Source organism: Thalassophryne amazonica, chromosome 18 (genome assembly GCF_902500255.1).
Source record: "Thalassophryne amazonica chromosome 18, fThaAma1.1, whole genome shotgun sequence".
Taxonomy (NCBI): Eukaryota; Metazoa; Chordata; class Actinopteri; order Batrachoidiformes; family Batrachoididae; genus Thalassophryne; species Thalassophryne amazonica.
This window is the reverse complement of record NC_047120.1, coordinates 42,946,228-42,958,981: the sequence shown is the minus strand read 5'-3', so window position 1 is coordinate 42,958,981 and position 12,754 is coordinate 42,946,228. Positions and strand designations below refer to the sequence as shown.

General features: G+C 40.5%; 1 protein-coding gene across 3 annotated transcripts; it reads right to left on the bottom strand.

Moving 5' to 3' along the window:
* Nucleotides 1-1,004: 1,004 nt before the first annotated feature.
* nfe2l1b (nuclear factor, erythroid 2-like 1b) lies at nucleotides 1,005-12,556 on the bottom strand. 3 transcript variants are annotated; one of them, XM_034193546.1, is made up of 6 exons: nucleotides 12,407-12,556; nucleotides 10,638-11,448; nucleotides 9,268-9,486; nucleotides 5,856-5,945; nucleotides 5,616-5,774; nucleotides 1,005-4,279 (listed from the first exon to the last, which is right to left on the bottom strand). In XM_034193546.1, the coding sequence occupies exons 2-6, from the start codon at nucleotides 11,187-11,189 to the stop codon at nucleotides 2,933-2,935; spliced, it is 2,367 nt and encodes a 788-aa protein (XP_034049437.1). In that variant the 5' UTR covers nucleotides 11,190-11,448; nucleotides 12,407-12,556; the 3' UTR covers nucleotides 1,005-2,932. The 3 variants fall into 3 exon arrangements, with proteins under 3 accessions (XP_034049437.1, XP_034049438.1, XP_034049439.1); XM_034193547.1 differs by having other exon boundaries at nucleotides 12,356-12,538; XM_034193548.1 differs by lacking the exon at nucleotides 12,407-12,556 and adding an exon at nucleotides 11,578-12,076.
* Nucleotides 12,557-12,754: the final 198 nt, after the last annotated feature.

Here is a 12,754-nt window from a genome sequence, read left to right as displayed (position 1 = left end):
CACCAGACAGTTCCACACAGAGAAGGAGCTGCAGCTGCAATCAGCATTTTTTTCTGTGCTCTTTTTTGAGCGTGTAATTTTTACTGCATTGTGTACACGGTATAAAAACAATCCTGCGTGATTTATACTGCGGGAACAATGGAACACAGCAGGAATCATAAATTGGCATCGGGTAACGTCGTCTTGTGTGTCGCTTCCAGTCACGCTGAGTACCGTCCTCTTGCGCTGAAATCACTTAATTCTGCATCGAGCAAAGGACACAAAAAAAAGTAAACGTTTAATTTTTGTTTGTGCCCCTCGCGCTGTTGTGGCGCTGAGCTGCATCATCTCAGCACTAGGTTGCTTCCACACGGCGTCATCGTAACGACTCAACTGGGAGCAGCCCCGGTGTGAAATGGGCTTTAGTGATTTTCTGATCTGGCTGGATTTGGAACCAAGGATCCTCTGGTCTGAAGCTCAATGCTTAACCACTAGACTGTCACCTCCGTGTCTGGAATCTTTTTGTCACATAAATTTGCAAGAATGTGCCCTTTGTCAGGCTTCTGTCCTTATTAGCCGACTTTGTCACCATTATGTTGTCATTTCAAACATTTCATCTAGTACTTGTTCACGTGTTAGTGAAGTGATAATTTTGTGTTGTTGCTTTTCTTGGGTAGTTGGTGCTTCTAACAGGAAATGTAGTGTTTTTCCAATAGTGTTAGGTATTACTTTTGAAATTGTTTAAAGTATGAGTAGGAACCTGCTTCAGTGCTCAGTTTAGCCATTAGTAGTCTAGTATTTTTCATGAACATGTTTTTGCTCGTCTGTTTTTGGAGAATAAACCATTTTTTGTTACTGTGCCGGCTCATTCTGATACTTTTTATTAAAAAGAAAAAGTCATTCTGGGATTGACCCTCAACTGCAATGACTAAGTTAGGAAATGGCTGGTTTGATGAAATTAACTGGGGGGTGGGGGGAATCCACAAGGGCCAGCTTTGGAAACTATAACATTAATAACTAGAATACATGAAAATAAAACACTTTATTAACCAATAAAAACAATTTTTGATTGCCAGCAAATACTTCAAAACAGTAAACTAGCGCCAAAACTCAAAGCAGAGGGTGACTTTTGACACATGACATCATAACTTAAACGTGAAAATATTTACATAAGACAGACAAAAAGTGCACATAGTAGAAGTACTACAAGTTGTTGGTGTTACACTAAAGTGAATGTTAACCATAGTTTCATGCCCTAATGCCACATTTAATGACATTTATCCTTTCAAAAACAAATGGGGACATTTTAATGTTGCAAGTTGGTAAATATTCTAGTGTAACCTGTCTCAGATGCATCAAGTGGCATGTTTCTAAACAGGTTGATTGACGCCATACACATAGTGAAACTTCAAACATATAAGTAATAGCACTTCTACTTTGAGAACAATTTTCTCTGGTTCTCAGAACCTTTAAAAAGGTGCAATTGAAAATTAAAGGCATTCAACATAAAGTGGCCACTACACATTCTTTAATGCATCAACTCACGCATTCTAGTTTCTCAGAACTTGGTTAACTTGGCTCGTTTTGTCAACAACACAACTTAAAACATTGATCTCAATGTTGAAGCCAACAGTGTGGCATTACAGCAGTTAGTTTAATCGCCTTGCGGCTTTCAACATGACAACAGAGGCATAATTTAATGGAATAATGTTACACCATGAACAGCTGAGACTGTTATGAGTGGGGGGGACTAATCAGGTAAGCCATAGCTTTATATGACAGCCTGGAGCATGTGTTAATCATACAGTACTCTCCGGAACTGTTGACCAAGTTCCACAATTCCTCTTATTACAGAAGATAAAAGTTTTCAAATCAAGAGTGTAGACTTTTACACAGCATTGATGTGACTAGACCTATAACCTAGTATATACTACAGATTATGAACATTTAACAAGAGTCTTGATAATTGCAGCTCCTGCAGTTAAACTGGCGGAAAATTAACAGCAAAATGCATATAGGCAAGACTTTGCAGGACAAATTACAGTGCTATGTATAATTATAAAGAAGCTGATACATTTTGCAATGCAGTGTGCCTCCTCCCTAAAATGTCCAACTGCTCCTCTCACAGGATGTCACCTCCAGGCCTCTTAGCAGTGGCCAGCCCAGGTACACTCTCCACCTCTACCCTCTTTACATCACCGTTCTACATCAACACCCCAAACCCAAACTCCTCAGGGGTCTTCTAAGTTTGGATGCTAAATTTGGAAACGGACCCAAAACAGGAAACTGAAATACCTACACCGCCAGAGCAGTGTTTGAGCTTTAACATTGCGTACATATCCAATGATGTGCACCATACGACCTATAGGTTAGAATAGGTGTTATACAGCATCCTAAAAAAAAAAGAAACAACTTTCTTTACCCTTTGGTATCTAAACTTACAACCACAGATGTTCTTTGCCTGAAAATGTCTAACAAACATCAAGTGACTGGAAATCAGTTTCCAGGATGGGTTGTGATCTGACAGTCTTTCAAAACATCACTTTCAGTACATCAGTATTCACACCATCCTCTGTGACGGTGTTCTTTCACTCCCACGTTTTGTGACTCCAGTCATCCTCAGTGGTTTGGTGCAAAAGTATCAAGAGCAGCTAGAATTCTCCCATTAGCTCATTTTATGTCCTTTTATATCCTCACTTATTTTTCCCCCTCAAGCAAAACAAAGAAATCGCAGTACTCAAAACAGGAGCTACTTCTGCTTCGAAGTTATTTCCAGGAAGAAAACGCAGGAACAGAATGAAACGGGAAAAACTAATGCAGGTAGAGTAGTAATCAGTGGCATTATTCTTCTCACCAGTTTCTTTCAAAGGAAAAAAGGACATCTCTCTCTTGCATCTGCAGACATCTTTCTTGTGATTTAACAACATGAAAGAATAAACAGCTGTTCACCCTGTCACTTTTTTTTGTCTTGTTTTTTCTCGGGTTTCCGATTCTGCTCAGCATTCACGCCGTGTGGCATGATCAGCATGCTGCCATCTGCACTGTACTGGAGTGAGTACTCACTCGGGAGATAGGGCCGGCCCTCTTCGTCCCGGAGCTGAGTGAACACCTCTTGGTACAGACTCTGCATCTTCTGCTTCATTTGCCGGATTGAACGTATGAACTCCATCTTCTCCTTCAGCAGGCGGGCTTTGTCACGTCTCAAGTCATGTACACCCTGCTCCAGGTTTAGAATGGTGTCAAGCTTGCGCTTGCGGCAGTTCTGAGCTGCCATCTTATTCTTGCCACGCCTCCGTATGTCACGGATGAGGGCTAGCTGAGCGTCGCTGAGATGGTGCTTGGCGAGCAGCTCATTGAACTCTTCAACGGGCAGGTTAATGATCTTATCATTGGAGAAGGGGATTTTCATAGCCCGAGCTCGGCGCTCATCGCGACTAGTGTGCTTGTCGAGCAAGTCCTGAGGAGGCTGAACCTTTGAGTTCTGTTTGACAGTCTTCTTCCCTGATGAAATGGTAAGGTCTGAGTGGTCAGAGAATGCTGAGGAAAGAGGGAGGTTGTAAGAGTGGTTGTGGTTAATGGTGTCTAGTTGTGGGAGACTGTGGAACTGGGAGGGATCCTGATAGCTCATGCGGCAGAGTTTGCTGTACCCAGGATGGTAACCCCCAACGGCGCCCTCCTCCGTCTCCACAGTGGCTACCTCAGAGTCAGTGCTGTATCCTACGGCTCCTTCCTCAGAGAATGTGGCAGATGTGGAAGACGACGAGGCTGCAGAAGAGCAGGAAGTCTCAGAGCTGCTTGGAGAAGCTGGGCTATGGCTGGAGTCCAACGAGAGACCAGAATCTGAGTCAAGCTCATCCTCCAACTGAGAAGCCTGGGCCTGACTGAAGCCCTCCTCCATAGCAAGGTCCAACAGGCTGATCTCATCTAGCATGGACTCTTCTAGCAAAGTGCTGAATGGGTCAGGAAGAACAGATGTGGTGTTGTGACTGGAACTGTTCATTAGAGTTGGGAGAAAAGTCCCAGTCAGGTTAGTGACTCCAAATGTAGGGTTGATGTTGGTGGAATTGTTCGAAGCCAGTCTGAACATGGTAGGTCTTGGGTTGATGATAACAGAATCCAACTGGGGATTGAAAATGTAGGGGAACTCTTGGCTGCAGCTTGGCAAAGAAGCCTGGTGAAGGCTAACATCCTGGTTTATTGGTGCTGAGCGAGAAGAAAGTCCGAGGTTTCCTGCAGTGTTTGATTCAGTTGTCCCACTCACACTAGAATTGTGTAGCGTAGTGTGGTTCACATCCATCGCCTTAAAAACAAACATTGGAATAGGTTACATGAATATTCCTCAAATTCTGAGCCACATCTTTGTGCTTTTACCAGTTCCATTAGATACAGGTAACTTTAGTTTAAATCTTATCAAAACTGTTACTGTAACTGTAAAAACACTACATTTCCATCAGACTGGTCAGACTATGATGGCACATTTCCATAGCAACAATACACAAGACTTATATAAAACATTGTAAGGCAAGAAAGGTGTTCTATCTACGAGGGTAGGCTGAAAAGTTCTAATGCATTAACCGCATTATAGTGAGCCTTAGAACTTTTCAGCCTACCCTCGTACAGTCACTTTTTTAGAAATACTTGACAAAATCTTCGTAATGCTAAGATAAATGATATACAACACATCATAGCAGGTCTTTTCTAAACTGGGTAACAAGGGAACACAGCATCTTTTTAGTTTCAGCATAGACCTCTCTTACTAAAATGCAGATTTTGCTTTTAAGTCCATATATTGCTTGCTGCTTACACAGCACCCTTGTTTGTTAAGAATGTTATATTGTTGCTACTAAGTATATACGTTCAAGTAAAATCAGAACTGCATTAAATCTAACACATAGTTGAAAACAACAGTATTTTGACAAAGCCCATGACTGATCACTGAAAGGACAACCCACCATCTTATGATAAAATGTTAAATGGAAGTCCATACACACAGGGTCTATTGACTTTCAGCAAGCTATTGTGCAATTTTTTTCCCCACTTTGACAACTGAAAAACAACAAACTTGTGCATTTGTTTACAGCTGTCATAACATGGAACAACTCACAAGAAGGTGCAAGAATGCCAGCGACAGATGAAGATGACTAGTTTTTCCTGTGACATACTTATAAAGGTGACACATGGAGACACATAAGGGGCTTGGAAGGCCCTTATGCTTCTCCATTGTGGATAGGTTAGGGGACCTCCTGATGAGGAGAAATGTACAACCATGATACTGTCACAGACTTGGACACTGAAAAAAATGAAAATAAGCACCCACTGGAAAAACAGCAGGACAAAAGATCAAGTTTCATATGAAGGTTGGAGCATTTTATATTGTGTTACAAGAAAATGATAATACATTTCCCACAATGCCACGTTTTTAAAGTTTTTGCACTACAGAATTCCCCCTTTCATGCCACCTCCTTGTCATCACTATTGCCCCATATGCCAGTTTTATCAACCAATTACTTAAAAAGTCACTTCACTGTTAATGGTTAAATGTTCACTAAGTAGTACTGCTGGTATCAACATTTCACTAGGGGCTCCTGTTTTTTGTTTGTTTTTATTGGTGTTAAACTTTTAATAAAAGAACATACCTGTAGCTCCATGATGGCCATAATATCTTGCCACTGCTGCTCCAAATCTATCTGGGATTCTGCATGAGGCAACTGTGGTGCCAGAGGGAGACCCTGAGATGTTGAAGGAACACCTTGACTGGAAACCCCAATTTGTGGGTTGACAACTGGAGCTGGAAACTAATTGAAAGCATTGCAAAACATTCTTTCAGTATTACTGACACAGTAAGCTTATTTTATTTTTTTAAGCTTTGTTTTCACCTCTGATTCTTCTCCAAAAGGAAAAGTTGCCTCCAACAGCCTCAGGCATTCTTGTAGAGACAGAGATGTCTGCGAGCCCAGACTTGGAAGCTAAGCAGATTGGTGGGTGGGGTGGAGGTGATAAATAGTAAAATCAAACCAAATCACTATCATGTTATTTTAAACAAAGGTATGACATTTTTATTAAGACAAAAACTGCAAGACTTTTCATCTACATCTGACATTTGTGTATGAGCTCAGTTAAAAACATCAGTCCTTTAAGACATCACCAACTCAGGCAGTATGCATTTTAGGGGATTTTTTTTTTTTTTTCCATTCACATTTTCAACACCATTGTATGTGTTGAATACCAACTAGCAAATCTCAATGGTGTAAAATAGAACACTTCCATACTCAGGCATTTCTTGAAGTAATGTAATTCTGTGTAAGTGATAACTGAACATCTACTGGCCAATTCTCTTGTAGTTCAATCAAAATGGGCAAAAAGGTCAGGGAAAAAATAATAAATAAAAAGCTGAACATTGGTGTATGCTCTCCCCTCAGTAGCCTTCATAAGATACAGAAAGTCCCTCATTGAGCTTTCACCGTTATGACGTCATAGCTTATATTTATGTGAGAAATGACCTCATCTGAATATGTAGTATATAAGGGCATATTTAATTACTTTTTCTTAAACAGCCATACAATGGTTTGGAACATTAATGTAACAATAAATAAACAAAAGAGCATGATATCATAATGTCATGACCTCATTTACGATGTCATGCTGAATTACCTCATAGTAATTGTAGGGATTTTCACTGGAATGTTGAAGAACCACAAAATACTCTTAAAAGAGGATGTTATACAATCCAGGAATGGTGTTCTATGCAATTTTTCAAAGTTGGGGACTTGGGTTCACAATATAGTATGGTTCAAATCAGACTGCCTACATGAAAGGTTATTAATCGGATTTTTGTTTTCGTGTTTTTTCAGTCATGAATGAAGTCACATTCATCAATATGATCCTTGTCAACCCTCTGGAAATAAAACGTTTAATTTTTGAGTACCGGGCAGCTGTGGCTACATTAGTAGCTTACCACCACCAATATGTGTGAATGAATAAAGTAAATAATGTAAAGCGCTTTGGGTGTCTTGAAAAGTGCTCTATAAAGCGAAGTCATTATTATTATTACCAGTGAATCGGAATTGAACTCATCTTTGCTCTCTTGTGTGATACACAAATGTCTGGATTTTCAGAATTGCTGCAGTCATTTCCATAGCAATGGCTCCATAGAATTGTACAGAACAGACCTGACTGCTTGCAGCCACACGATCACTCACAACATGTGAAACACTATTTTTGACATCAATGACACTCATGGCATCATGATGTCATACCAGCAAAAGCTCGAGGAGTATACATGGGGACTTTTAGTATGTTGTTTAGGATGGTTAAAGGATTGCATCCAGCAATTTTCAGCTTTCTACTATTTTTTTTCCCAACCTTGGCTAAAAAAAAAAAAAAAAAAAAGATCTAATATTACTGGACTATTGGATATCAATCCCTAAAATATCTATCTATATATAGAAGAATTTCACAGCTTGCTACAATGCTTCTTGTGTATGTGTCTCATCACCAAACCTTAAGTGTTTACAACCCCTGGCAAAAATTATGGAATCACCGGCCTCGGAGGATGTTCATTCAGTTGTTTAATTTTGTAGAAAAAAAGCAGATCACAGACATGACACAAAACTAAAGTCATTTCAAATGGCAACTTTCTGGCTTTAAGAAACACTATAAGAAATCAGGAAAAAAAATTGTTACTTTTTTAGACCAAGCAGAGGGGGAAAAAAAAAATGGAATCACTCAATTCTGAGGAAAAAAATGATGGACTCATGAAAAACAAAAGAACGCTCCAACACATTACTAGTATTTTGTTGCACCACCTCTTGCTTTTATAACAGCTTGCAGTCTCTGAGGCATGGACTTAATGAGTGACAAACAGTACTCTTCATCAATCTGGCTCCAACTTTCTCTGATTGCTGTTGCCAGATCAGCTTTGCAGGTTGGAGCCTTGTCATGGACCATTTTCTTCAACTTCCACCAAAGATTTTCAATTGGATTAAGATCCGGACTATTTGCAGGCCATGACATTGACCCTATGTGTCTTTTTGCAAGGAATGTTTTCACAGTTTGTGCTCTATGGCAAGATGCATTATCATCTTGAAAAATAATTTCATCATCCCCAAACATCCTTTCAATTGATGGGATAAGAAAAGTGTCCAAAATATCAACAAACTTGTGCATTTATTGATGATGTAATGACAGCCATCTCCCCAGTGCCTTTACCTGACATGCAGCCCCATATCATCAATGACTGTGGAAATTTACATGTTCTCTTCAGGCAGTCATCTTTATAAATCTCATTGGAACGGCACCAAACAAAAGTTCCAGCATCATCACCTTGCCCAATGCAGATTCGAGATTCATCACTGAATATGACTTTCATCCACAGTCCACGATTGCTTTTCCTTGGCCCATTGTAACCTTGTTTTTTTCTGTTTAGGTGTTAATGATGGCTTTCATTTAGCTTTTCTGTATGTAAATCCCATTTCCTTTAGGCGGTTTCTTACAGTTCGGTCACAGACGACTCCAGTTTCCTCCTATTCGTTCCTCATTTGTTTTGTTGTGCATTTTCAATTTTTGAAACATATTGCTTTAAGTTTTCTGTCTTGACGCTTTGATGTCTTCCTTGGTCTACCAGTATGTTTGCCTTTAACAACCTTCCCATGTTGTTTGTATTTGGTCCAGAGTTTAGACACAGCTGACTGTGAACAACCAACATCTTTTGCAACATTGCGTGATGATTTACCCTCTTTTAAGAGTTTGATAATCCTCTCCTTTGTTTCAATTGACATCTCTCATATTGGAGCCATGATTCATGTCAGTCCACTTGGTGCAACAGCTCTCCAAGGTGTGATCACTCCTTTTTAGATGCAGACTAACAAGCAGATCTGATCTGATGCAGGTGTTAGTTTTGGGGATGAAAATTTACAGGGTGATTCCATAATTTTTTCCTCAGAATTGAGTCCATAATTTTTTCCCTCTGCTTGGTCTAAAAAAGTAACCGTTACTGACTGCCACAGTTATTTTTCCTGATTTCTTATAGTGTTTCTTAAAGCCAGAAAGTTGCCATTTGAAATGACTTTAGTTTTGTGTCATGTCTGTGATCTGCTTTTTTTCTACAAAATAAAACAACTGAATGTACATCCTCTGAGGCCGGTGATTCCATAATTATTGCCAGGGGTTGTATACATGAAACTGCAACAGTATGGGGCAATTTCATGCTAAATTTTATTATCCACTTATGCAGTATAATGCAGTTGAATGCATCAGCTGCCATTATGAATTCCCTTTCAGTCTGTTAACCTGCTCAGGGATGCTCTCTCCAGTTTCTCCATCCACTGGCTGAGCCCCTTGTATATTTACTCCATTTCTCCAGTTCTCATGTTCCTCAGTTGTGTCCTTGTTCTCCTGTGTGGGTGGCTTCTCATCATTCTCCTTCTGACGATTGCTGTAGTTGAACACTTCTCTTCCTGCACCAAGGTCAACGTCCTGTCGCCAAAGGATGTCTATCAAATCAATATCCTGGAAAAACATGTTGTATCTGAGCAACATAACCAGAGTTCAATTTACTTATAGTACCTAAACTCTTAATATTGTGGAAACTAAATCTCAATATGGACTTTTTAGGATTCTTTATGAAGTCATTCATGAGTATCTAAAATTTCTAAGCTACAAATAGAAAGTTGTGTGCTACTTTTTAGACTGTCAGACCATGAAAGAAAAACGCAGCCAAATAAGAGTGATTTAATATACAGTATATCTATCTATCTATCTATCTATCACATGGGGGTTACCAGTTAACACAGAGCAGTCTCACTTCAGCAATGACCACAACTGCACTGTGACATGGTCTTTGCATGGCAATTCTTCACAGGATTTCTCATAAAACTTAAACCTAAAACCAACTACAAGTGACTACTAATAATTTACCATTCATTTGGTTTATCCAATAATAGGAAAAAGTAAATTAACCAATTTCATTGTTTTTTTTTCTTCCATTGTGTCTTTAAAGAGCTTAAAGAAGGGTGCTGCCATGCAATTCAAAGTATGTTAAAACGTGTATTCTGATAAACATCATTACACATGATCAGAATCACAGCTGCAATGAATGCAAGCCAACTGGTTACACTAAAAATATCTGTTGGCAAAAGCACAACTGTGGACTAGAAATAATAGCATAAACTCGCATAATGGGTATACAGTTTATACGATAAAGCTTTATGAAAGTGCTTCAGAGTAGGTAAGATCATTTAGCTGAAAACTGCCATTAAAGCACACATGCCTACACACATACATATACATTTCTGTTCATGACAGTGGTTGGAAGGACTACATTTTTATACCGTTTTTCCATCTATCAGACACTCAAAAGTGTTTTACAATGATCTCAGCCAATGCCAGTACCCATTTTTACAATTGAGTGGACAGAGACAATTCAGATTAAGTGTCTTGCCCAAGGACACAGGCAGCATGAGTAGGATTTGAACCAAAGTCTAGATATTGGCAGGCCAGCTCCTTCTCTGAGCTACCTTCTTGGCACCTTTAGTAACAATTCAGCTATTCACCTAAAAAAAAAAAAAAAAAAATCCTACAGTACACATCTGTTTTAAAATGGCTGGATCCATCTGAACACATAAACTATTAGCATTCCCAACAAAAACGAGGCATGGTACCTCTTTGGTAAGATCATCACTGCCACCTCTGTTGTCCTCGTCGTGGTTACCCTCTGGGGCCACAGCTCCCAGGCTGCTGTCTGCTACGTTCAAGCTGAATGTGGATTCAGAAGCTCCACCTCTCATGGCCGGCGCAGCGTCAGGGTTGTTAACGTCCTCTAGGGGGGCCCCATTGTCCAGGGTGATACTGGGGCTAGACTGGCTGCTGGCAGACACCACAGTCTCTGAGTCACGATGCACTAACCAGGTGTTGACCTCAGTACTGGGTACAGAGAGACGATCCAGTTGGCGAACTTGATTCAAAAGCCGCCGAGTGGTAAAGAAACGATCGAGGTCCACACTCTTTGGATGGATGCCATAGCCGTCCAGCGTGTTGCGCAGGTTATGAAACTGGGTCTGTGTGTATGCTGAGCTGGGGCCCAGGATGATCTCTCTCAATGGGGGCAGCTGATTGCTCAAGTACGTATCAACGTCCACCCGCACCCCAATGAGGCTCAGAAGGATGGTGAACTGAATCAGGCCCTCTGTGAAGTACTTTTTCAGGTAAAGCATTTCTTTACAAAGGAACAAAAGGTGAAAGCAAAAAATAAAAACAAAAATGGGGCCAAATATCTTGGATCAATACTTCTGTATTTCTACTAGAAGTTAGGGATGGACACATGAATGGGGAAAAAGGTTCACACAGTTGAGGAAAGAAGGATGTTCAACAAGATTTTGCAAGTTATCAAGCTGTGTGAGAGCCAAATGTTTTTCCCCACTTCTGAGAGTCCGGTTCAAATCTCTTCTTCAGAATCTTCTCATCTTCCCATACCTGACAAAAATGAGAAACATCATCCGACTGGTTCATTGCGAACTACACATCTTAACAAGACATTGCTTATAGCGACAGCATCAAATGCCTGCTTTCACAACAAATACAAGTTAAAAGAAAAGGACTAACCCACTGCAACCACTCCATCCTCCTACAACTACAGAGATGTCGATCCCTTTTGATTCCTGGACAGAGCACACATGATGCATAAACAGCTGCCGTGCATCACCCCACCCTTGACAGGACAACTACTTGGTGTGTGGGTGCTGCCGAAGGTGAATGAGAGTCGAGAAAGCTCACTGGCTCGCACGCAGATTTGTTGGCAGGCAGGGTTCCTCCCTCCTGGCACACAATTGCGCTCATCTTATTCGCCCGCAACCGCTGACCTTAGCTTCCCTTTTGTTTATGCTACTGTATAATTATCAGGCACCATATTACACAACAAACTGCATCTCCATTAGCCAAGCGACATCCCCCTTTACCCTAAAAGTGACAGTTACCGCTCCTGGTCGTTTTTTCGACAATCTACTTCCGTTGTGGAACACCAATCTCCCTAGCAACAAGTGGTGAAAGGATGACCGACAGGTTGCACAGCCAATCACAGGTCGCAATCGCGTTAACGACACGTGACACCAGCAAATGCACTCCAATAAAAAAGCAATGTGAGTGGGGCTTTAACGAAAACTGGTGGAACACAATGGACTAGCTTTGTAGGCTAGTTTATGGCTAACTACGTTAACCCTTCAACTACTTTGAAAAGTAACTAACGTCCTAAACGAGAATATGCAATGACATGCAGTTACACAGAAACACTGCCGTCTGATGATAGCTGACATTGTTATGACATGACAGCAAACTATCAGTTTAGGCATGAACGGAAAATGTATCTTTATATAACATTACTCACACATGAATGATTTCCAACTGTATTCACGCCCTAAAGCCTGGTATCACTTACGGTGAGTCGTTAAATCCCGCTTTAGTTAAACGCTCCGCAGTGTTGCTCCAGTTTTCGCTCAGTGAATGGCCCACCATGACTTGCAAAATTGCTAGCTAGCCCGGCTAGCCTCGCGCCGCCGCTTGACACCAAAACACGCTTTCGAACAGCGCATGCGTAGAAAATTCTAGTGGCGGCTTTCGTCACGCAGAGCTCAGTTTATCCACTTTTTTCTTACCTGACTGGAATAACAGAAAAATAAAATAATATTTCAGAAAAATGTGATGAAATCAGTTTGTTTAGCCAAACGGATTTAAATAATTCAGGGTGTAATTAGAAATTTCTCTTGAGCTAGTTAAGTCTATAATT

Excerpts from the sequence above, each read along its gene's own strand:
- nfe2l1b (XM_034193546.1), bottom strand. The coding sequence starts at position 11,189 with ATGCTTTACCTGAAAAAGTACTTCACAGAGGGCCTGATTCAGTTCACC. Across the intron at positions 9,487-10,637 it reads GTGATGATCTTACCAAAGAG|GATATTGATTTGATAGACAT; the intron begins GTACCATGCCTC and ends ATGTTTTTCCAG. Across the intron at positions 5,775-5,855 it reads CTTTTGGAGAAGAATCAGAG|TTTCCAGCTCCAGTTGTCAA; the intron begins GTGAAAACAAAG and ends GCTTTCAATTAG.